Source organism: Hakea prostrata, chromosome 8, assembly GCF_041222555.1.
Source record: "Hakea prostrata isolate BN-2017 chromosome 8, UWA_Hpros_2, whole genome shotgun sequence".
In the NCBI taxonomy this organism is placed as follows: Eukaryota; Viridiplantae; Streptophyta; class Magnoliopsida; order Proteales; family Proteaceae; genus Hakea; species Hakea prostrata.
Genome location: NC_142607.1, coordinates 30,729,533 through 30,754,137, shown reverse-complemented (window position 1 = coordinate 30,754,137; position 24,605 = coordinate 30,729,533). Strand labels below are relative to the sequence as shown.

Below are 24,605 nucleotides of genomic sequence, written 5' to 3'. Positions count from 1 at the left end.
GATTTATGCATTTATAATAATTTATTATATAATATTTGTTGGTCATTTAAATTATATTTACTATACAATATTTGTTGGTTCATTACATCGTAAAAAATAGAATTCAAGAAATTCTCTTGAAATTAAATTTTAACAAAGGTTAAATGGTATTTATGTAATTCTATATCATAATTTTGACAATTTTACCACCCCATCCAACCAAACAAGTATTGGGGGTGGTAAAGTATTTTTTTCCCATGCCAATCAAACTAGTATGGGATGGGAAAAATTACCTTTCTACACTTTACTATCCTTTCCTTTTCTTGTCTCTCACCCCCACCAACATGTGGGACCCAAAATTACAACTTTCCCACCCCTTTTTATCCGTGAAACAAACAGTGCCTATATTTCCATTTTCTAACTCTGGTGTGGGTTTTTTTTTTTTTTTTTTGGGGGGGGGGGGTGGGTTGGGTGATTTTTGGCAAGGGTCGGTGGTGGGTGATTCTCAGTATGGGGTGAAGGAAGAAAATTGGTGAATTCCCCTTCACCCACCTACATGAGAGATACATGAGGGTATTTTTATAAAATTATTTTTATTAATTGCTTAGGGAGGGCATTTTGGTCCTTAAACTTTTAAATTTTGATCAACTCACGTAAATTTCTGAAAGAAATAACATCATTACTGTGAATTGTGATTAAGGAAAGAAGGAAGAATATTAATTATTTATTTTTGTACAAGGGAACTTTCACATATGAGGGGAGAGCATAGGGAGAGGCAACCTATAAACTCTTCAATAAAAGGTGTTGATTTTTGCCAACTAAGCCAACACTTTGGTGGTAATAACATTGTTTTCTTGTCAAAGTTTATTATTTTTAAATGACTGGTTTAGTGGGATGTTCTTTAATCACTAAAGAGAGTGAGGGAGAAGGAGAAGCTTGCACAGAAGACTAAGAGGCGCTTTTTGAAGTAGAGATTTGTGAAACCCAGCCCTAACCTTGACCCGGAAACCCTATTGTTTGTAGGTCCGATGACTCGGAGTAAAGGAAGAAGTCAACTATTGGCTATCTCAGTGGAAGACTTGGTGTTTGACCTAGAATCCATGGAAGTTGATGACGGTGTTCTATATATGGAAACTTGTTCAGAACTAAAAAAGGAAACTGCAGCTGATTGAAGATGAGATTAGTTGAAAGACTTGGAGTATTATTTGACTTGGTTCAAAGGCATTTCTACACCCTAGGTAAGTCATTTGAGGTGTGTGTTGTAGCTCTTTAGGTTTGGTGTTCATTTGATCCTCCAAATCCCAACTTTGGCCTTGCTGTCATGCTTGGTCGATTGGGCCAATCAACCAATGAGATTTGTTTTGACTGTTTAGGTCTTGGTTGCTCTATTTAAGTGAATCCTCGTGGTAACTTTGTCTCCTCTGCCTCCTCTGCCTCCTCTGCCTCCTAAGCCTCTAGAACGAGTCAGAGCTCCATCCCAATTAATTTCTTTGCACCCTAGGTTGGATTCTTGCAAGAACTTTTACATTTCTCTCTTCTTGCATCAAAAGGTATGTCTACACTCTCTTCTTCTTCCCCATCTATGTTTTTCTTTTCTTTTTGGATTGAGACAGTAGAGTAGATGCTGCATCCTCTGTTGCAAACATCTCTCCACTCATCTCTCATGGTTTCCTAAGGATTGATGGCTAATATAATGATCTTAATCATGATCATTGCAAGCTTTTGAAGGAACCATGATCTTCTTTGATTCATCTTCTGATTCGAATTCTTATATTCTTAGATCTGTTTTCTTGATTAGATTAGTGTACAATCTCTATATATTTTTTTTACTAGATTAGTAATCTATCAATCTCTGGTTTTCCCTTCATGATCATACCATGTTTTCTTCAAAAACCCTGACTGTTACTTTTATGGTAAGTTTTGTTTCCTTATTTGTATCTTTAGGTTTTGATCTATGATAGTGTTAGACTTGTTCTTTAGTACTAGTACACTGTCATTGTGATTCCCTTTTTGTATGGTGGTGTTTCGGATCGCAAAATTTTATTTTCGGATAAGAAACCTCTTTTTTTTGTCTGTTATTGAACCAGTTGGTCGACTGATTGGTCGACTGTGTCAGTAGACCAATCAATCAGTCGACCAATGAAGACAATAGCTCTTTTCTTGGTCTGTTCTGATTCGTTTGATCTTCTGCCTTTTAGACTTCTTTCCTAATAAGATATGTATACATGTTTAGGATCTTCTTGCCAAGTTTAGAAAGATTATCCTTGATTCTTGGGATTCTCTTCAAAGTTATATAAGGTAAAGATGGTTACTTCTATAATTACATAGATTGTGATCTTAGTTTCTATATTAAAATCATTCGGATTTGTTACCATAAATAGATTCTTTTATGGATACACTACTGATGCACTTACTTCAATTATAGTAGCATTACTTCCTTGCATTCTTTAGTTTATGAATGTCTTTTATTGTCAATTGTATATGAGATGGATCATGTTATTATATACTTTCTATATGAGGAATTACTAGAATTGTGTATGATATGATTGACTGGTGATTGTGACTAATTAGATATGGTTCGGGATGGAGAGGTGTCCTTTTGACACTTCTGTCCTTGGACATCAACGGAAATATTATGGGATGTTTTCGGGGGTGCCCATTGACACCTTCCTGAATTGTTGGTTGTCATACCTAGGGCTGTCTAGTAGTGTTTGGCTAGGATGTCCCCGTTATATCAGACCCTAATCGGAAGGGTATTGAGACCGAACAACCCGTGGTAGTAGTGGGGATTTATGGGCGTTCAAGACCGATAACCAATCCGTGAGAGGACATGAATCACATTGCGGTTACCCTTTTGGGGCCATTTATTGGTAGGGTTGCAAATGGCTAGACTTGGCTCACGGGCACTCAAGACCGGTAACCAACCTGTGAGAGGACGTGAGAGCTTCCTGTTTACCATTTGTGGATGACCAATTGGGTTGATGAGTTCGTAGTCTGGGACTATGAGGACTCTAGTGTGAAGGATACCGGAAAGGATCCTGAGAGGGGAGGAATGGACGTATCTGGATTTGACTTGATATAACTAAGTAGAAGACTTGCATTTGGCTAGGCTTAACCTTGACATGCGCCAGTACTTAGACCAATGGTGATGTGAGAGAGCGGTGACCTATACCCCCAGCCATGGATTGTCCGAGGGGATGGAGGACCCACTACCAACCGGCATTGTGAGATGAAACCTTCCTAAAGAAGTATGGTGCTATAACTTAAAGCATGTCTACCAATAGAGGCCAGCATCCTTAGAGTTAGATTCATGCTTACATTGTCTATCTCATATCATATTGCATTATGTTTTGCTTTATAATCGTGCCATTTATGTTATTGTGGATTTAACCTGCCTTACTGGGTTTCTTTCGAAACTCACTCCTTTTGTACCATATCTTTTGTTAGACTTCTCTACAGGTTCGGAATACTATGACGGTACGTACAAGGAAGCCCAAGGTGAAGAGGCATATTTCCTGCAAGGTGATAGCTGTTACGACGATTACTATGAAGATCCCTCGGGTGATCATGCTTCGTACCATGATTAGTCCATTTGTGGAGTGGAAGCGTCCTTGCCTTATTCTCGAAGTCTATACTTACAAGGACGTTCTTTACAATGTTGAAAACAATTTAGTTACTTCTGTTACTTCTTTTTGGGATTAGTTGTAATCTCTTTTCTTTCCTTTTGAGCTACTTTTCCGCTGTTTTGGTAGAGTGAGTTTCCGCCTCACTTTACTCCTTGACTTGACATTATCTATTATCTTTTCGCACTCTAATGTTATATGATCTTTTCCTTCCTTATTTGGATCTCTCATTTATATTGGCACATTGATTACTTATGTTCATGATTATGTTATTGCTTATGTGGGAGGATGATTTCCTCGATACTTGTTCCTTGGGACTGTAGATCACACACCCGGGTATGCCAGTTAGGGTACCGGCTGGGGGGATGTGATAGAGTGGATCACACACCCAGGTATGCCAGTTGGGGTACCGGCTGGGGGGATGTGACAAGATTGATGATTGATAGGTCGTCGGCCTCAACTGACGTTCCTGAGGGTACAACGGAACGCGGGTCTTCCTCAAATGTTAGATGATTCGTATTGGACCTGGGCGAGTTTGTTTAACAAAAGTCGTGCGGTGGACGACGAAGATGATGATTCATTGTACTTTATCCCGCCTGAGATGGAGAACGGAACTCCTAAAGCAACATACATGACAAAGCATTTAGAAGAGGAGTGTGCTCAATGGGAAAATGCGCATATTGGCTATGTCTTTGGGAAGAAATTATCATTCACCGCCATGAGTCACTTTGTAGAAAAGAAATGGTCTCATGTGGGGGCAGTGCAGGTGTTTGCTCTCAATAGCGCTATTTTTGTGTTAAAGTTTAAGGATTGTGCCTCGCGGAAGAGAACTATGGAGGATGGACCATGGACGGTGGATCAATGAACTCTGATATTAAGGCCATGGGTACCTGGTATGTCACTAAGCAAAAGAGAAGAGAAGGTGCTTCCACTTTGGGTTAGGTTCAACTGTCTTGGCCTCAATTTTTGAGGCAGAGCCATCCTTAGTACTGTCGCTAGTACTCTAGGTTGCCCTATTTGTGTTGACTGGCGAACCTTACGTAAGGAGAGATTATCATTCGCTCGATGTTGTATTCTAATCAATGCGGAAGGTGGTCTCCGTGATTCTGTAATGTTGGGGGAGGAAGGTGGGAAGTCATTTATTCAATCGGTCCAATACAACTGGAGACCACCCCTATGCGAAAAATGCAAAATTTTTGGTCATGATACCAACTTCTATTCATCTGTTCATGTTGCATCTGATATACAAATGGTGGTGACTATAGAGAGTGGTAGAGAAGGTGATCATGGTTGGACGGTGGTTCTAGGTTGCAACAGACGTGGTAAGCATACTGCATCCGGTGAATTGAAAGATGCTGAAGCTACATCGGAGTTGTTTGGCGATAAAGATCAGCAACAAGGGAGGGTCGGCTCTAAGGAAGATGATACCAGAGTGGAAGGTGACAACATTACAAGGTTGCCAAATCAAGATGATAATGTTGATTTGAATAATCTTCCTTTGGTGGTTGTTCCTAATAGGGAAGGGTTGACAATTAACCCTATCTTTGTGGCAAATTCAAATCCCAATCTAAATTTAAGGGAGAATAGTCAAGAAATTAATATGGAGAAGAATCTTTGTGTGAACCAAGGTAATATTGCTCATGAGAATGTGGGTATGTCTCGCAATCATCATGGTCATCACACCTTCCAAAATAGGAACAGGGGTCATGGTGATGAGTACACGAATCAGAATGGGAGAAATTCATCACAAGTGGGGGTAGTTAGGGGTCAAGATGCCTCTGGTTCGGCTAGGTAGGAGAGAGGAAATATGGCCCACTTAAACAACTGTGGGCGTGGAAGAGGCCATTTGGGAGGTAATTTTCGCCAGACCGTTTCTTAGCTCTGACGGATTTTGGTTCAGATGGGTCAGTTCCTTCATGTGGAACCATTGATGAATGACATAGAGATCAAAGTCCTAATAAGATGACTTCGGTGTTGAATCCACTTTCGATAGTGATTTATGATTAAGTTGGGGGCATGGAATCCAAGGGGTATTGTCAACTTGGGGAAGAGAAGAGTTGTGATTGATTGGGCTAACAAACATAATTTTATGTTGTTTGGTTTAATGGAAACAAAAGTGAGAGTTGCAAACTTTGAGGGGGTGGCTAGATCTTTCCTCCCTCGATGGAAGTGTATTAATAATTATGAGCATGATAATTCTGACAGGATTTGGTGCTTTGGGATGACTCTCAAGAGTGTGTGTTCAATGCCTCCTCAAGAGCTCTCAATTTATTCACTGTCGAGTGACCATTTTGGAGTCTTTTGTGAGCTTTTATGCCACTATGTGTTATGGTCATAATGAGGCCGCTATGAGAGAGGATCTATGGGATAGCATCTGTCATTTTTCTAAAGACTTGTAGGAGCTTTGGATTTTGCTAGGTGACTTCAATGCCCATTGTAATATGGAAGAAAAGATAGGTGGTGCTGAGGATAGTATTACCTCTGTTATACCCCATGCTTCATGGCAGAGGTGGGGCTTGAGGATTTGAGATGGTCGGGATGCAAATTCACTTGAAGCAATAATTCCCTGGGTATGGACTGGATGATGGTCAAATTGGATCGAGTGTTGACCAATTTTGACTACTCCCATGTGAATTTTCTTAGCCCAAGTGTGTCTGACCATAGTTCGATGGTGGTGTAGTTGGCTAGTGAAGGTAGAATGAGGGGGCATCAATTTTTCTTCCTTAACCATTGGGTGGATAACCTTGACTTTTTCCATCTTGTTTTTAGAATATGGAATAATTGGGTGGAGGGCACCCCCATGCATAGACTTCTTACGAAGTTGAAACTTCTTAAAGGGGAGCTTAAAAAGTGGAGTCGGCATAAATTCCATCTCCTTGATCATAAGATCGCAAATCTGGAAAGCGAGGTGGACATCATTGGAGATTGATTAGGGACGAATTAATGGATGCTCACTTTATTATTCAAGAGAGGGTCGCTGCAGGTGAATTGAGACATTTGTTGCGGATTCGAGAATCAGAAGTTTGGCAAAGGGCTAAGGTCCTTTGGATGACTAGTGGAGATGCTAATACAAAATTCTTTCACAATTCTATTAAAAGTTGGCATAATTTAAATAGTATTGCATCTATTCAAGACTCAAATGGCAACTGGATCTCTAATGGGTTGGAAATTAGGAATGAAGATGCCCGCCATTTTGAGCTTCATTTTGCTGGAATCCCACAGATTGTGTGTCATCATTTGGATATTCCCATTGATCGTGCTATTAGTGATTTGGATAAGTTTTATTTGATTAGATCAATCCATTTTGAGGAAATCAAATCTGTGGTCTTCAAATCCAAAGATGACAGCTCTCTAGCTTCTGATGGTTTTGGAGCTTTTTTCTATAAAAGGTGTTGGGAGATGGTTGGGGTTGACTTATGCAATGCTATTTAGACTTCTTTTCCAAAATCCCTACCTTCAAGATCAGGTGAAAATAGAAAAAATTACTCTTGTCCCAAAAGGGGAGGTGTAAAACACTTTCCATGATTATAAACCTATTTCGGTGTGCCCAATGATATATCGATTTATTGCTAAAATGATAGCAAATCGATTAAAGGAAGTTGTTGGTAATGTGGTTGACTTAACCCAAACATCATTTATTGAAGGAAGGTGTATTTTTGACAATATTCTCTTGTGTTAGGAATTGATGCAAGGTCACCATTTGAAGAACAGGGAGGCAAGATTTGCAGTCAAGATTGATTTGCGAAAGGCTTATGATTATGTGCAATGGAGCTTTCTCTTCACGCACCTATTGCACTTGAATTTTCACCCCACCTTGATCAATTGGGTGATCCAATGTATCATTCGGCCCTCGTTTGTGATTGCAGTGGATGGGATCCATTCTCTTAGATTTTTTGGAAATCAAGGCCTTCGACAAGGATGTCCTATGTCTCCGATATTATTCAACTTAGTGCTTCAAGTGTTCACTGATTCCTTGAAGGAAGTAGCAAAGGGGGGGGGGTTCTTTGAATATCACCCTTGTGTAAGGAGTCTGAGATTACTTCCATCTGCTTTGCAGATGATCTCTTTATCTTCGGAAAGGTGACAAAAGCCAATGTTGATATTCTTCAAAACCTCTTTCATGGCTTCTCTCGTCAGTCTGGGTTGGAAGTAAACTAATGAAAATCTTCATTATTTTTTGGCAACACTCCAAATGATATCAAATCTTATTTTCACAACGTGTTGGGGTTTGTAGTTGGTATGCTCCTTGTTCGGTATCTTGGTGTTCCCCTGACCTAAAAGACCTGCATCCTCAGACTATGTTGGCCTCATTTCTAAGGTTGAGACTAAGTTGAGCTCGTGTCGTGCAAAAATACTGTCTTTTTCTGGTCGCACAACCTTGCTTAAGTCAGTGGTCATGGGGGTTATTGGGTATTGGATTAACGTCTTCAAATTGCCTGCCTGAATCGTCCAACAATTGGATAGCTTAATGGCAAAGTTTTTTTGGTTTTGGTCAGCAGAACATGGGTTTAAGATGGTGTGGAGGAGGGTTTGCTCTCCCAAAGAGGAAGGTGGTTTGGGGCTTTATAATCTTAAAGAATGGAATAGTGCCACGTTTATGAAACTTGTGGATGTTAGCAGCCGACAAGAAGACTTGTTGGTCAGAATTTTAGGCAAAGGTGGCTGAAAAATCATTTAATATGATCACTTCCAACTCCCTCGACATGCTCTTCCTCGCTAAAAAATATTTTACATCTTCGAAGCTTGGCGCTTAAGGTGATCCGCTACAAAGTGCCTGATGGCTCGTCGCTTCTTCTTTGGCATGACCCTTGGCTTGACGAAGGCCCTCTAAAAACTGAAAATTCTCTTCTCTCTCCTACTGTGGGTAGGGAATTTTTCTTGAGGTAAATCATTTGATTGGTATAGATGGGTGTTGGGCCAATGCTAGACAGGATACTCTTATTGAATCTTGCTGGAGTGAGATCAACAATGTTCGTTGTTTGGAAAGAGCTTCCTCGAACTATGCGCTGTGGACAACTACCTCCTCCAGCAAATTTACTGTAAGATCTGCCCTTGATATTGTCCAAAACGTGGGAACAAAGATAGATTGGGCCAAGGTGATTTGGAACAAGAAACATCACCCGAGATTTTCTCTCATTACTTGGTTTGCTATCCTCAATAGATTGGACATGAAGACTAGGATGCTTAGTTGTCATGCTGATATTGATCCCACTCGTGTGCTATGCAGCGACGGTATCGAGGACTACAACCATCTTTTCTTTTGTTGTAGGTACTCTGATGAGGTGTGGAAAGAAATCAAACAGTGGAATGGATTCTCCCACTGATCTGGGCTGACTTGGGCGAAGGAGGTACATTGGGTTTCCTCTTACTTTTCAGGTGATTCGATTGTTAGCATGGTGAGGTGCCTCTCGTTCATTGTAACAATCTATTGTGTTTGGCAAGAATGGAATGACATAATTTTCAAGAATGAAGTCCATCCCCCTACCCAGGTGTGTGCTTGTGTGAAGCAGCTTCAATACAGGTTCAATGACCAAAAGTTGCATGTGGAAGACAACAAGATTCTATTAAAAGTTAACAGAGAGTTTTTCAGGCCTTGGGGTATTGGTGTTTCTTTTTTCCACAAAGAATTGTCCATTCACCATTGGGGTCGTCCTCTGGAGGGTTGGTTGGTTATGAATACTAATGGTTTGGTGAAGGGTCATAGAGCAGGATATGGTGCCACCTGAAGAGTGGGGAATGGTTAGGTGGTGTTTGCCATAAGAGGTGATGTCACTGACAACAAGATTCTATTATGTGAATTGAGAGGCATCAGGTGTGGTATTCTAGAAGCCAGAAAGCATATTCTTGGTTGTGGAGATTCGTTGCAATTCTTTGAATGCCGTGCAGGCCATTCAGGAAGAAGTTGTTGCTCCTTGGATCATTCTTGAACTGATGTAAGAGATTCAGGTGCTCTTCGAAGGGTTCCAACATTGGCAGGTAGTCCATAATGTCCACGAGACCAACTAATGTGAGGATTGATTCGCGTCGATGATGCTGTCGATCGGTGAGCTTAACCTTGATGTTGAGGCACTCCCTAGTCCGTTGCCATCCTTTGTTAGGGAGGAGCGGTTCGGTCGTCATTTTTTTAGAAATTAGCTTGATATAGTCTTAAAAAGAAGAAGAAGAAGAAGAAGAAGAAGAAACACTAGTTTCTCACGCTCCTCACTTCTTCCCTTTTGAGTTTTTATGTACAAAGTTGAGATATTTTGACTAGAATTCAGGCTTGAAATTAAATCCCTGATAAAAATGTCAATTCATGTTTCCTAAACCTAAAACATACAACACATACTACACCATAATGGATAAATCAAGCATGATAATGGTTTAATATACCTATAACATTTGCTATGTGATAGATAAAGTGTAAAATACTTCAACACACCAAAACAGATGCCTTTAAACACTGAAATCCAGCCCCCACTTTATCTTTTGGCCAGAAGAAAAAAAACCCACTTTACCTTTGGAAAGCACAAGATTTTAATTTTGTTAGTTTGTTTAATGTTACAGTCATAAAGATCATTATACCCTAATGTATATAGTGTGAAAAGACATTTTCTACCCTTCTCGGTTAAAATTATTCACAAAAAACTCTTTGCAATTTTCTTTTCACCCCAACCTCTTTCTTTTCTTCGATTTTTACAAGGATATTTGGGTAATCTCATATAATTCAATACGCAAGTTTAAAAATAACGATGGTTTGAAACATTCAATAACAAACTAGACTAATTTGTGTAATGAAAACCTAATTTTGGGGTGTCTTTGCTTGCCAAAGACAAAGTGGGGTGCAATATTTATGACCTCTATTTTAGAGTGTAAGCGAAATTTGCTCTGTTTTATTTGATGTGAACAAAATTTTACAAGTATACATCATATCATTTTATATGAAACAAGTATGATATAGTAATGGTAATACCATTCAGTATTAGAATTGATACAGAAATGGTATGAGGTAAATGTATTTAAATATTATATTGATACCACTACTATACCAAATAAACACCCTTAATCTTAGGAGTTCGTGCACCTATAACATCAATCCATTTTGATTGCTTGGCTTCTAATATATGGGACCTATAAGCAAGTGGAAGTCAATAGAAGTGATAAATCTTTTGCACAGAGCCGTTTGTCTCTTGCTTCTTTTTTGATTCAGAACATTTGGAAACCAAAGAATGGTTTTATTTTTAATAACACCAAGTGGAAGCTAAAGGAAGTAATTAGAGTTGCAGACTTGCAACTAAGGCCTTTGAAGAACATATAGTAGCAACCAATATCTTAGATAAACTGAATAGCAATTGATCTCTATTGCCTTTTAAGTTTGGATTTGCAGCAATCTTGATGGATTCCTTCTCTTTAACAATCTCAATTTAAATTGTGATGCTGCAACTTGGTTGTTAGGTTCCAAGAAGAGTGTGATTGTCATTGTGATAAGAAACTCAAATGGTACTCTTGTCACACGGCCTACACATTTGGGACCATATGTAAACCCAATTCTTATGTCGTAAGTTCTTGTAACAGAGAAGGTTTGATGCGAGTTATTAGAATCAGTGCAAAGTTACTTGTTGTGGACTCAGATTCAAAAGTCTTGATTCAATAGATCACTTCAGCCTCTTGCTCTGATTACTATTTGAGATCTATGATTTCAGATATCATTCAAATGAAGAACTCATTTGAATACACTATTTTCAACTTGACTTCGAGAAACTCGAACATAGTAGTTGATTTCTTATCTAAGATAAGATAGTCTCTAACAATGTGGACACTCCCCTTCCTAAATGTATGGTGAAATGGGGTCAAGGAGCACGCACAATCCCTTACCCTCATGGAGAGGATCCCAACTCCTCCCTCAGGGTAGAAATTCCTTGAAAACCAAATAAAACTATGCAATAAGAATGGGATTAGATTTGAAAAATGAAGACCAAAGACTGAATTCTACTGCATATCATTTGTTATACACTACAGATTCAATTCAAAAACTCACTTACATTTCCAACTGTCTTGACCTGAGTTTTTTTCTGTCTTTGGATCAATGATCCTGGCCAATAAATTCATCTGCAAATTAAGGCTTAACAAACATTCCCAATTTTGGAAAATGACAGAAATTTCTTACCAGCAGTAGACAGCCTACAAAGATTCTCAAGTTCATTCCACATTAAGGAAGGCCTCCAAAAAAAGAAGAAAAATAATAAAACAGAAAACATGAGATAGACTAGGATGTCAATTTATAGCCCGAACCGCTAAAACCGAACCGCATCGGCCTATTATAGTCTGCACCGGCCCGAACCGAACCTTAATGGGCCGTAATTGGGCTGAGGGTAGTGGAGCTCGCACCAACCCAAAACCGAACCGCAACTGTTTTGTAATTTTACATTAAATTAAATAGTATTTGAATCATTTTATTACCATTAGGTAGTTGGTATAGACAATTAAAAAAATTAAACATGAATTCAAAGATCAAATAGTCATTTTACTACTTAATATCTAGGTTCTTGATTTCTATAGAATGGGTGGGTTTTTTTTTAATGGAAATTGATCAATAACAACTTTGCTTTCCATATAATTTTCGCTTTTGTTGTAGGATGTTCAATTGTTTCTTTTTGTTCTTTTTCTTACACACCATAAACCATTAGTCAATCCGAATCTAAACCGTTAGTTAGCCCAAATCCAAACCGCACCAAACCGAAACCGGCCCTAAACCGTTAGGCCCAGCCGGAAACCGCCCCAAACTGCATTGTTGACACCCCTTCATAGACAGACAAAGTTATAATCACTTCTACAGGAACTTTTGAAAATAGAAAAAGGGTGACCACTTTCAGCCTTTCCTTAAAGGTTACCTAACAAGTTCTTTACTGAAAATTTCCAAAGAAATACTGAACTAGGGTGTCATCATTAGCACAAACTGTAAATGATATCCAAACCACCCAGCTCCTAAAGAAAGCCATTAAAAAAATATAGCAAAAAGCTATTGAAGTAAATGCCCCAAAGAAATTTCAAGATCACAGCAAAATAAAGCAAAATTACCTGAATTCTCACTTCTGCGTGCTGGAAAATATATTCAGATTGAGCAAAGGAAAAGAAAATTTTGATCTATTACAAAAGAAATCATGGTAGAATGTACACTTCCCACTCATCAATCAAAAGTTAACAAAGGAAAAGCACAAAGAGAAAAATCAAGAGAAAAGAACACAAAGGTAAAAGGGTATGAACAGCAATCACTACTCACAGAAGGCATGGATGTTAGGACACCTCCGAAATTCATTCAATAGCGAATTCTTGCATAGAGTTAGGAATGTCAAAGAGGTCAGATGATTTGCTTCTGAGACTATCTTTTAAGATCGTGATCTGACCCTCTTTTAGAAGTAACTCTTCATCTAAAGATACTACCTTCTTTCTCAACAAGTTAACTTCAGAGTCTAATAACATGTTCTCCTCGCTATACTGCTTCAATTGCTCCCACATTAAATCTCGCTCCCCAGAAACTTTTGTCAATATCCCCTTGGTAATGGTTAACTCTTTTGAGCATTCTTGCAATTCACATTTTAGCTGCTTTATGCTCTCATCCTTCCTTAGCATCTGATATTACACAACTAAGCTTAAATATTAAACAGCACCATGAAAAAAACATAAAAATGGCAACCAATGCCCATAAAGCAAAAAATCTTAATTTATAAGAAATGATAGGCCCAAAAAATAAATTTTAACTTAATTATAATATCAAAGGAGTGGAAAATGATGGAAATGGAAAACCCAATCAACAAAAGATATATCATCTCAGGCCTTATCCAAACTAAATGGAGTCGGCTACATGGACCTTTTTCTCTAATCAGTTCTATTCAGAGCCACAGTCGTTAATAGTCCAAAGATATGCATGTCTTTCCTCACCACATCTCCTTGAGTAATTTTAGGCCTACTCCTGGCCATTTAACTCCTAAAATCAAATCAAATCACCCTCCCATATGGGGCGTTCGGAAGCTTCTGTAGCTCATGTAACAGGGCTACTCCTAAGTTAGCTCTAATTTATTCATTCTTGTTTATATTTTTTCCCCTTTTCCTTCATGTTTTACCACTCAACAATATTAACAATCTAACATCAGCTACAATGTTCAAGTTATTTCTTGTCTCATTGACCAATGTCTCCACACACCATTTCTGGTTATTTAACTGTTCTATAATGGCAATATCAGCCTTATCAAAACCAAATGGTGTCAGCTAGATGGATCCTAGCCATCCTCCCCTTGGCCTATAAGTAAGGGAAGAAATGAGATGGCTCTCAGTATAGAGAGTACGTAGAACACTAAAACAATATTATTTCTTCAAGAGGATTCTTGTATGTGGAGTTCTATTAGGAGAAAGAGTGAGTTATTTTGTTTATCCAAGAAATCTTGTTGGTTTGGAACCCCCTAGTGATTACTAGAGAATTGGTAATGCCATTGATGGTTAGCAACAGTTTCACTTGGAAGACCTTCCATGGTTTTTCCCTTCAGCTGTTTTTGCACGGTAAAATTCTAGTGTATTCTTTATGTCCTGTTACTTCTACTATAGCCGGACTATGTTAGGATGAACACCACAGTTTTCACAACATATTATGTGGTATATTTCCTCCGGTGATTTACACACAGGTGGGTAACTGACTGAGTTCCCAATTTTTGTAACAAGAGTAAGTCCCTATCATCAATTTCTGCTACCCCAGCTTCAAGCCTATTGTTACTAAAGTTACACCATACATTCTGTTTCTGTTCACCTTATTTAAAATCTATCCATTCAAAAGCTGATCATCAACATTCTTGCTTTTGTTTCATCCACAAAAACAATAACATCATTAAAATTCATCCAGAAACATATATCATCAGTAAAAAGCATAAACCACAGAATCTGATGTCTGAAAAAATTAAAATATTTAGTCAATTTTTATGATTAACCAAGTATGGGATTAAATCTTATTCTTGATGTAATCCAATAGCAATTGAGAATTCAAGAACAAACCCAATCAAAAGGAATTGAGCTTTCGCAATCACAGAAGCTCAATATAATCAACACCAAAGGGAAATAGTGCAGCAGGATGAATGGTCCATTGCAAGAGGTAAAAAAAATAATAAGATGCCCAAAATTGTACCATCATAGCAATCCCAGGAAAAGTGCTAAAAAAAGGGGAAGTCAGTGTAGCTAAGAAAATCAAGAAACCAAGTATCAAAGGTAAGATGTCTAAAATGATAAAATTGGTCCATTTTCCTTATAAATTACTAAGAGACACATGTCAGGCAATTAGACCTTCCAGATAACATGTTTAAAAGTTAATCATTATATTTTGTTAAATAGCTATAGAATATAAGCAAGGAGTGATAAGATGTCTCAGAGCTATCAGTATGTCTGAAATAGATCAGAAACAATACAACCCAGTTCCTATTCCAATACACGAATCCAGAGACCATAATAGTGAAAAAGAAATATCATTGGTATTGTAAACAATAAATACAGAAGGCATTATGTGTGGCACTAGCTTAGGTTACTCGGCAATTTCATCAAGATAAAGCTAGAAATAGTATTTGGATTTTAAAGGTAGTTCTCATGAGTAGAGTGCACTTTCATTACCTGATCATGAAAGGTGTAATACCATAGGGAGTTAAGGCTTTTTTATGGTGAGAATTTCATTCTCTTCATTTATGTGCAAGTTTACTTAAAGTTTTATAGTTAAGATGAGGGTAAAATAGTCAATACATATTCTTTTATAAAAATCATACTTTTTTCCTCTTTTCTCACTTGTTCACTATAATTTTCTAGAAATTTTTTATTTTGACACCAAACTTATTTTTCATTTCATAATTTATTTTTGACAAAATTTACCAAACCATTTTTCATTCTTGACCAATAATGAATTTTTGCACTTATTTATTTTAAATAGGCATAATAGAGAATGATAATTGATACCAAAAAGAGCCTAAGAGTGACTTAACTAACTCAGCAAGATTTTTTTTTGTGTCGTGAAACATCCAAATAAATATTATGGTATCATTATTGTTTTTCTTTTACTAATAAATATTCATTTACCTTCTTAGCTTTCATGACAGGATACCCAGTGTACATTTAGCTTTTAAATGAAGAGAAGCCAATGATAAAGTTGAGGAACCCAGGCTCATGGTATAATTTCTCCACAGATCTTATATTCTCTTGAACAAGGAAAATACAAACTGATCCTGTCCCTCAAGATCCATTGGCGGGACTTTGTTATGCTCACTTTTGTCAGTTAGATTGCATGAAAAAGAAACCGTCAATCAATTTTTCATATGTTAACTAATTCTCTATTGTTTCATCAGGGAATCTTGTTCCACAGTATAACTAAGGGGGACAGAAAATTTGAGGCAGAATGAAAAGAGAAGAGGACAGGACAGGAAGGCAAACCAGAGAAGAAGCAGAATTGCTTGGGGGAAAGAAAGACAAAAAGCTCGTAAGAAAAATAAAGGAAGGGATAGAAGAGTGCACAAGCTTTGATCCAGCTGCTAAACTATGACATCCCAAACAATTTTCAGAACACCATCCATATGGATTTCAGAATCATTTTTGTTTAGCCTCAACCATTGGCAGCCAGTTGCTCAGGAACTTCCACCATGACTTGGAGGCTTATCGATGGATTGTGTGTATGAGAGAGAAAACAAAGAAAGTTTTCCAAGGTGAACATATTTCCAGACAACATTCAAAATAACCAAAGCATCATATAGATAAACTCAACGTAGCAAAAGTGATGATGCTAAGATGGATGAGTGGCAAAACTAGGAAAGATAAGATAAGGAATGATCATATTAAAGCCGGCCTGGGAGTAGCTCTGATAAATGATAAACTACGAGAAAGTTAGCTGAGGTGGCATGGTCACGTTCAAGGGAGGCTTGTAAATGCCCCTATACAAAGAAACAATTCAATCCACATTGAAGGAATTAGAAGAAGTAGTGGCAAACTAAGATAACCTTAAGAGAAGTGGTGAAAAATGATATGCATAGCTACGGCATTGTAAATATCATGGCTTGAAATAGAGCTAATTGGGAGGCAAGAATTCGTGTAGCCAACCCCATTTAGTTGGGGCAAGGCTTGTTGTTATTATCGTATTCAAAATAACTGGAGCATGAATAAGGCTGAATTTTATTCTTTCGTGTAAACCTTCAACATGAAAAAAGAAAAGAAAGGGCAATTCGTACAAAAAACACAAAAAAAAAGTACCAGAAAGGAATCGATCTCTTACAATTAACCCCATCCTAGAGGTAGATCTACCATTTAGGCATTGAATAATCTATACCAAAAATGTCAATTGTTAGTGAGGAGGCCCAACTATTAGTACTAGTCACTCAAGGTCCTAACATTCCCAACTTCGGATTGCTCCCACCACTCTTCTTTACATATTACCTTTTTTTATTAATCTTAGTAGGGGTAGCAGTATATGTGGCCATGGTATAAATTTCTGTTAAAATTACTGAAATTTCAACCAAAATATCCGCAAAAAATGAAAACAAAACTAAACTTCAAGGATTTCTCTAAAGTCCAAAGTTTCGACCAAAATTTCGCAGGTTCAACACTAAAACTTGTTTTTCCATTTTTTTTGTTGATTTCTATCTCATTTTCACCTAATTTCCACAATTTACTTTGCCTTGAAACACCTTATAAGCTACAACAACTATTCATAGGCCTAAGACCAAACTATAAAGGAAACTCGTTGGCAACAAAATGTGAAGCATAAGCCATACCCAATAGTTCCAAGCTTCCCTTTTTTTCATTTTTGTTTTGTTCAAGCCTAAAGAGATCTTGTATAGCTTTGAAATCAATATTTGGTTAGTCAAGGACTATTGATCTATGATTGTGTGTTGTTAAACTTATCTTTTGATTATTGCAACTATTTTTTTAATTTTATGATGTTAAAAACTATTTTCTAAATTTCAAAATACATATGTATACATGTATATGGGCTTGAACTTAATACATGTGAGACACCATCACTTGATCTAAGTTGGTCATTGTATTTTGTTGACTTGTTGTTTATGTAACCATTCTATCAAACAATTCATATATATTGATAATTCTATGCATGTATGCAAGTCGGAACCAGTCATTTGTTAGGACTTGAATGATAACTTTTTTTGAGTTTTTTTTTTTGGATAAATATCACTTACCTCCCCTCATAGCTGGACAAATAGCACTTACAACCCCTCTTATTTGGATAATATCACTTACCTCCCCTCTTACCTAGCAAATATATCAAACATCTCCCCTCTGTTAACTTTCTCGGTTAAATTTAACTTTTACCGTTAAATATTTTTTTTAAACCCCAAACTACCCTTGGCTAAATATATATATATATATATATATATATATATATATATATATATATATATATTATTTTAAACCCTAAATTACTGTAATCACCCTAATTGTTAAAATCTAAATTATCTTTAATTATTAAAAGCTCAACATACCCTTTTAAAAAAAAATTGATCAAACAATTAAAAAAACCCAAAATAGTAGTACGTGTTTAATTTTATCAACATACCCTTTTTTTTTTCAATTGCATTTTTTATTTTACTTGATAGTACTAGGTGTTTTTAATTGTTTGATAAAAATAAAAAAAAAATTAGAAAAAGAAAAGAAAAAGGGTATGTTGGGCTTTTGATAATTAATGATAATTTAAGTTTTAACTATGGTGTTTTGACTTTTAATAATTATTTTAATTGAAGGTAATTAGTAGTTTAACTATTAGGGTGATTACGATAATTTAGGGTTTAAAATAAAAAAATATTTTTAGCCAAGGGTAGTTTGGGGTTTTAGAAAAATATTTAATGGTAAAAGTTAAATTTAACCGAGAAAATTAACAAAGGGGAGGTGTTTGATATATTTGCTAGGTAAGAGGGGAGGTAAGTGATATTATCCAACTAAGAGGGGGTGTAAGTGCTATGGCAAGAAATTATATGAAATGGAGGTCATATAAGGCCTAAAACCTTGGGTAAAAATAAAAAAAAAAGTATAAGATTTCCACTGAAATTTCGGTCAAAACCTGAAAATCCATGCATGTGGCATCTGGGATGTGCAGCCCCTTTTTTGGGTAGAGATGTAAATGAATGCATGGTTAGCATAGTGGACATGATCTCATTGATATTTTGATGAATCATCGAACCCAAAAGCTGTTATTAATTTGAAAGACCCAGCTAGCATACAAAGTTATCCACGACCACAGAAATTTTCAAAGGTAGGATTACTCCCAATTTAAGGCCCCCCTTAAAACCTTACTTGATATTGAATCCAAGTAGAATTATCCTACAAAATGATATGATATAAATAGTTTTAGTTAATTTCTAAACATGTACGTTATACTCGACTCATTTCCAGTTGGTGTTGTGTATAAATACATAAAAGCATAACAGCATACGTATGACTCTATACCAGAAGTACAGAAAAACAGAAGATAGAGTTCCTACTTTAATATGGGCTGATAAAACATAAAGACATGTAATGAACACATGACACATACATCTTTTTTCGGTGGCATTGAATTTTTTCTTCAATGAATCAACGACACAAAAGAAAACATGTTAACCTATATCAAAAAAAGAAAAGCACACAGTATGCAACCTCCATTGACCTTCTCATGAGTCAAAGGATCAGATAATAAAACATGAAAAGCCAAAGACCATGTATAAGATTATTTATTATAACTGTATTCATATATCATGAGTATGAGAACTGAATAGGTCAGAAAACATTAATTATTCCTGCTCACCTGAAGTTCAAGTCCATTCATCTTGTGGGTCAAACATGAAAGAGCATCTTGAGCAGACTGGACTTCACACCGAAGGATGTCATGACCCCTTACCCCAGTTGCCACTTCAGCTTGCAGTTGCTCAATTTCCAGTTCCTTTGAGTACAACTTCTCTTTCAATAGACTTGTTAGAAGAGTTTCTGCTTTAAGCCTGGATACAATATCATCCTATGGAAAGAAAAAGACAAGAGAAAGATTACAGACGATACAACAAATAAAAAGAATATTTTAGCTTGTCAATTTTTATAGAGATTTTTGTGCTAGTTTTTCAACAACTCTATATGATTTATGAGCAACCAATTTACCTCAAGGGCCTTACAATTTCCAGACTCAGCACATCCATTGCAGTGTGACTGAGATTCCAAAGAAACTGATTCAGACTTCTCATTCAACAATTCAGCTACAGTCCGCAGACTTTTTGTCATATTCTCAATTGCACTCTTAAAACCTTGGACTTTCATGTCAGATTCCACAACAAAGTACACATCTAATCCATTCTCAGAAACCTGACACTGTTCAGTTTTTAATGCTGCTTCCACAGTTTTGCCTGGTTTCCCCTTGATAAATTCTAGTAACTTTACACATAACTGACTGCATTCGTTGAGCAGTGACAGTCCTTGCTTCTGTAAGCAGTCAACCCGGGCCAACAGCTCCTGATCTATTCTGAAATATCCACCATTGTTCCCAGTGGCTCTTAAGCGGGTCAACAAATTAATATTCTCATGCCGAAGGGACTCAACTTCAAGTCGGTAGGATTCCAGCTCTCTTCTTAAAGACTGTTCTATCCTTGCTAACCTTACTTGCTCCATCTGCAATTTGTCAAAATGATTTTCCAACTTTCCTGATGACTGCTTCCTTTCAATTTTGTCACCTAGTCCTTGTCCCAACCCACCAATTGTCTTCTCTTGTTCACTGCAGGTCCTCTGTAACCTTGCAACAGACTTGTGCAGCTCTTTATTTTCCTCCTCTTTTTCTTTGTAGTTTCTCTGAATGCATTCACGGTCTGTTTCAGCTGCTTGAACATGCTCTTGTAGCTCTAAAACAGTCTTCTTTAGCTCTTGATTTTCTCCTCTTGCTTCATCCATCCTTATCATAAGTTCCTTCAAATGTAGGTCGGAATCTGTTATCCAATTTTTGCTCTCCGTAACTCTGCCATTAAGGGCAGACACTTCCCTTTGAAGAGAAACATTTTGCTCTGCCAGCTCACTTACCCGCTCCCGGAGTCTCTGCTCTTCAGATTGGTATTTCTCAAGCTTAAAGGACCAATCTCTTGATCTCCTATCTATCTCTCTGTCAAATTTTAACTGCAACTCCTTCTTTTCTTTCTCCAGTTTCCGGGTTTGGCACTCCAATTCGGTCTTTGACACCTTGAGTGCTTCCTTGGTAGAAGCCCTCTCAGTGATTCGACTCTGTAGCTGAACTGAGACCTCAATAGCCAAGTCTCTGCGCTCCTCAGTGAGGATTCTAATTTTCTGGAACATGGCTGATACACTGAAGTTATTATCTCGAAGGAGGGTCTCACTGTCAACCTCGTCTGAAAAAAGCATCACTCTCTCTGCAGCTTCCTTTGCTTCCTTATGTAACTCCATATCATCAACGCTCCCTTCTTTTGGCATTGCAAGCAGACCACCTGGATCATCACCATGAAAACATCTATATTTCTGCTTTTCTGACCTTTCCTCCCACTGAATTCCATTCATCAATCCGGAAGGCCCATCTGATGCACAACTTTCTAATCCCAATCTGACTGAATTTGGATGCACGTGTACATCTGAGTAGTCCTCAAAAATATCTTCAACTGGAGCTTGAGTGTCAGTGTTAAGACCCCAGAAAGTTGTCTTAGGTTTCTGTGGGGCCAGCTTATAGAATCTGCCAACGACATCATTTGGGTTTTTTTGTGGAGTGAGGTCATTTTTCTTCCTCTCTCTGGTTGACTGTCTCAATTTCGTCTCCCTCATTTCCCCAAATGAATAAGATCTAGCATTTATTTTGCTCTCTGTTGTGGAAGCTTGTGCTGTGGACTGAAGTCGAGAGGGAGGACCCGTATCTCCATTTCCATTACATTTATGGTTTCTATAACACAAACTATTCTTGCTCTTCAGATTCCCTTCCTTTTTCTGTTCACCGTCAATATAAAGGTCTAGAATCTTGTCTGAAGCATGATTTAAAAGATTTGAACCACACCTAGAAGGGATCAGATCAGAGCCACGAGAAGAGTTCCCTGAGAATTCATGGTTAGATGTAGCTGAATTAGGAGAATCAATCTTCCCCACTGCATATGCCTTTCGAAAATCTCTGTCACCACCTTTAGCCTTAGACTGTTGCTTCTGTGGGGTAAGACAACGGCGTCTAATACAAAGAGGTCCCAAAAAATTACTAATGAAATAAATTCTTTAATTAAAGGCTGAAATGGCTTTTGGATGATCAAATGTGCAAAAAAAGTTTCTAAAACAACTTACCGATCTGGGAAATCAGAGATATGAGGCAGAATGTTGCTCTCAGTAGGAGTTTTACCCAGATCACTAGAGTGAGTCAAGTTCCTCTCTCCCAGACCACTAACATGTATGTCTGCTGAAGAAAATGAAAGGCTCCGTCTAAGACCTGAAGGAGCTGGAACTTTGTCACTTCCATTGTTTACTCCATTTTCCCATGGAGCCTCCCAAAAAACCTTCTCACTGGCTGGTGTTGGAGGGGTTGGATTGCTATTTACACTGCTTGAAGAAGATGATCTAAAAAAGAATAGCTTCTTCATTTAGGAATTTCTTCAAAGCACCGTCCACTGTAATTCATGAGTCCAAAAGCTAAATATCCCTGCTGGAATCTTCCCTTTTAGCCACAACCTCCAACTCTGCTCATGCAAAGAATGTTGAGGGGAAGTCAGGGGAAATTAATGAGACTCTAATATGAAACAACTATTAGTTAATAAATAGGAGCTTTTAGGCACAGTAAAAGAGCAACATAAATGAATGCTTTAGGCATTTGGCATGGAGTCCATCCTCAACTGAATTGAATTATAAGCAGAAGATGATGGAAAAAAGCCTCTCCACAAAAGCATCAGAAAGGCTGCATACATCATGACCCTCCCCAGACCCTACAGTGGCAGGAGCCTAGTGCACTCTGTATGCCCCTTTTCATATGCTGATATGCAGAAGATTAAAAGCTGGGAACACGTGGAAATGAAATATGCAACATCCAAATCATATGCATATTTACAGTTTCTAGTAAAGAACCTACATGTCGAAATTCAATCAGCAAGTCCTGTCTGATGCTGCAAATAAACGCAGAAGACTTTAAATTGATGTTGAAAAATGTGAAACACAATGAAGGAAATCAAGGGAGTTTCACTACAAGGAACTGGTAATTATATAAATTTCCACTGTCATGCTCCAGAAGAGTGTACATCAGGTTAGAGAAGAAAACATGAAGCCTGACAAAGGTTCCTCCAAAACAAGAATGGGTTTTGTGATGCATTGTAAAGAAAAAGCTCCTTGCAAACCTCATCCGAAGAAGGAGGTGTTTCAGACTTCAGTGCAGAGCAGAAAAAAGAAAACTGCAGTCATATAACTACATAGAACAAGCGAAAGACAGACACTTACAGAATTTTCAAAATCTGAACTCAGAAGTAGCAGCACTCAGTAAAGAAAGGTCCCAATACCTGTGACACATAAGCAACAGATAGATTAATTAATGTGATTGCAGAAGCTACAATGTATAATTCAATGAGACTAAATGGTGCGCTCAAGAATGCATTAAACTACAGATTGATCATTGATATATCAGTTTTAGAACGTAATAACAAAACAGTAATTTTTTTGGACCTTTGATGTCTAGATCCAGGACAAGAAGAAAGTGCAGCACTGTATAGTTTATAGATTATAGCAACATCTCTCTAATGGAAATACAAGTAACCAGTATCATACTAAAATGAAATTATAAGAAAAAATGGAAATTTAATAAAATTGTACAGAAAAAAGACCAGTTCCATATTAAAATTAAATAAAAGTACAAGAAAAGTAAAAACTTAATACACTTGTACAGGAAAAGAAACCAGCGGAACCAGAGGTTCTGACAGAATCTGATAAACAAATAAAAGTCATACGTAACAATCTTTTTTTTTTTTTGGTAGAACATACGTAGTAATCTTTAATTCTTAGAAATAAACCATAAAACATAGAAGAATCTTTCACCAGAAACCCACAAAGTTCAAAAATTCTATATGTCCAAAATAGTTTTATTCTTCCCAATATGTCTACTCCAGTAACAACTCAAAACCTTGAAACCAAACTTTAAAAAAGGCAGAGATTCAGAAAGAACCCATTTCTTCTTTACTGGATTCTCCAAAATAAAACATCCCAAGATGCGATAAAATTTATACGCCTACCAGATATTGGAGATAGAAGCCTAAAAAACACTTACCAATTCACGAAAAAGAGCCAGAAAGGTGAACAAGGCTTCAATTATGAATTCCTCAATTTCTGTCACCAGAAATAAAAACCCTTCTCTGCTATAGAAAATCAGAAACTGAACAGTATGCAGAGAACAAACCCAAATAAGTTTTCAGACAGGTGAAGTCAATTATTTATCAAGAACCCATTCAACAACAGTGAATGGATAGTAACGTTAAGCGGCGGATGGCTTTGTAGTTTTTAAATTTTGAAAAGACTTGAAGACCCGATTTCCAGGAAAAACGGAATTCAAACGTTAGACACAAATGGGTTTCAAGATATTCTGCCAATACTTACTCTTGAGTCCAAGCAAAAGTTTGAGAGTGTCACTGTTTTCAAGCTTTAGAAGTAGAAGGGAGAGAAAAGGAAGAGAAAAGAGAGAAAATGGCGATTAATGGAGCATCCATGCGGAAATAAAGCAAACAATAAAGGGGGAAAAAGATACAAAATTGAAAATGGCGGAAGCAGGCGCTACAGATTTCTTTCTCTTTTTTTCCCCCTGATTTAACGCTTGCGATTTTTGTAACGCTTTTTTTAAATTTTTTATTTTATGTATTTTCTTTCCCCACAAGAAAAAAAGTAAAGAGTTATCAAATCAAGCACCATAAAAAGGGTTGTACTAATGAGATGCAATGAAATCATTTGGTACAAGTTTTCCTCACAAAAATAAAAGAAAAAAAAATTACATGATTAGTTATTTTTAGATTTTTTTTAAATTTTTTTTATTTGTAG

General features: G+C 37.2%; 2 protein-coding genes across 4 annotated transcripts; one reads left to right on the top strand and one right to left on the bottom strand.

The window, feature by feature from the left end:
- Positions 1–6,545: 6,545 nt before the first annotated feature.
- LOC149007537 (uncharacterized) lies at positions 6,546–7,034 on the top strand. The gene has a single exon (XM_089167093.1). The coding sequence runs from the start codon at positions 6,546–6,548 to the stop codon at positions 7,032–7,034; it is 489 nt and encodes a 162-aa protein (XP_089023219.1).
- Positions 7,035–12,709: 5,675 nt separating this feature from the next.
- LOC149007536 (uncharacterized) lies at positions 12,710–24,250 on the bottom strand. 3 transcript variants are annotated; one of them, XM_089167494.1, is made up of 7 exons: positions 23,845–24,233; positions 23,025–23,083; positions 22,663–22,696; positions 21,888–22,276; positions 19,734–21,777; positions 19,390–19,596; positions 12,710–13,211 (listed from the first exon to the last, which is right to left on the bottom strand). In XM_089167494.1, exons 4-7 carry the CDS (start codon positions 22,178–22,180, stop codon positions 12,894–12,896), a joined length of 2,862 nt encoding a protein of 953 aa, XP_089023620.1. In that variant the 5' UTR covers positions 22,181–22,276; positions 22,663–22,696; positions 23,025–23,083; positions 23,845–24,233; the 3' UTR covers positions 12,710–12,893. The 3 variants fall into 3 exon arrangements, with proteins under 3 accessions (XP_089023620.1, XP_089023619.1, XP_089023618.1); XM_089167493.1 differs by lacking the exon at positions 22,663–22,696 and having other exon boundaries at positions 24,171–24,250; XM_089167492.1 differs by lacking the exon at positions 22,663–22,696.
- Between the last annotated feature and the right edge of the window lie 355 nt (positions 24,251–24,605).

Bases quoted from the DNA above. Each gene is read 5' to 3' on its own strand.
- LOC149007536 (XM_089167493.1), bottom strand. From the start codon at position 22,180: ATGAAGAAGCTATTCTTTTTTAGATCATCTTCTTCAAGCAGTGTAAAT. The intron at 21,778-21,887 runs GTAAGTTGTTTT...TCTTTGTATTAG, and splicing joins ATCTCTGATTTCCCAGATCG to ACGCCGTTGTCTTACCCCAC. The intron at 13,212-19,389 runs GTGAGCAGGAAT...GTGTAATATCAG, and splicing joins TGAATGGACTTGAACTTCAG to ATGCTAAGGAAGGATGAGAG.
- LOC149007537 (XM_089167093.1), top strand. From the start codon at position 6,546: ATGGATGCTCACTTTATTATTCAAGAGAGGGTCGCTGCAGGTGAATTG.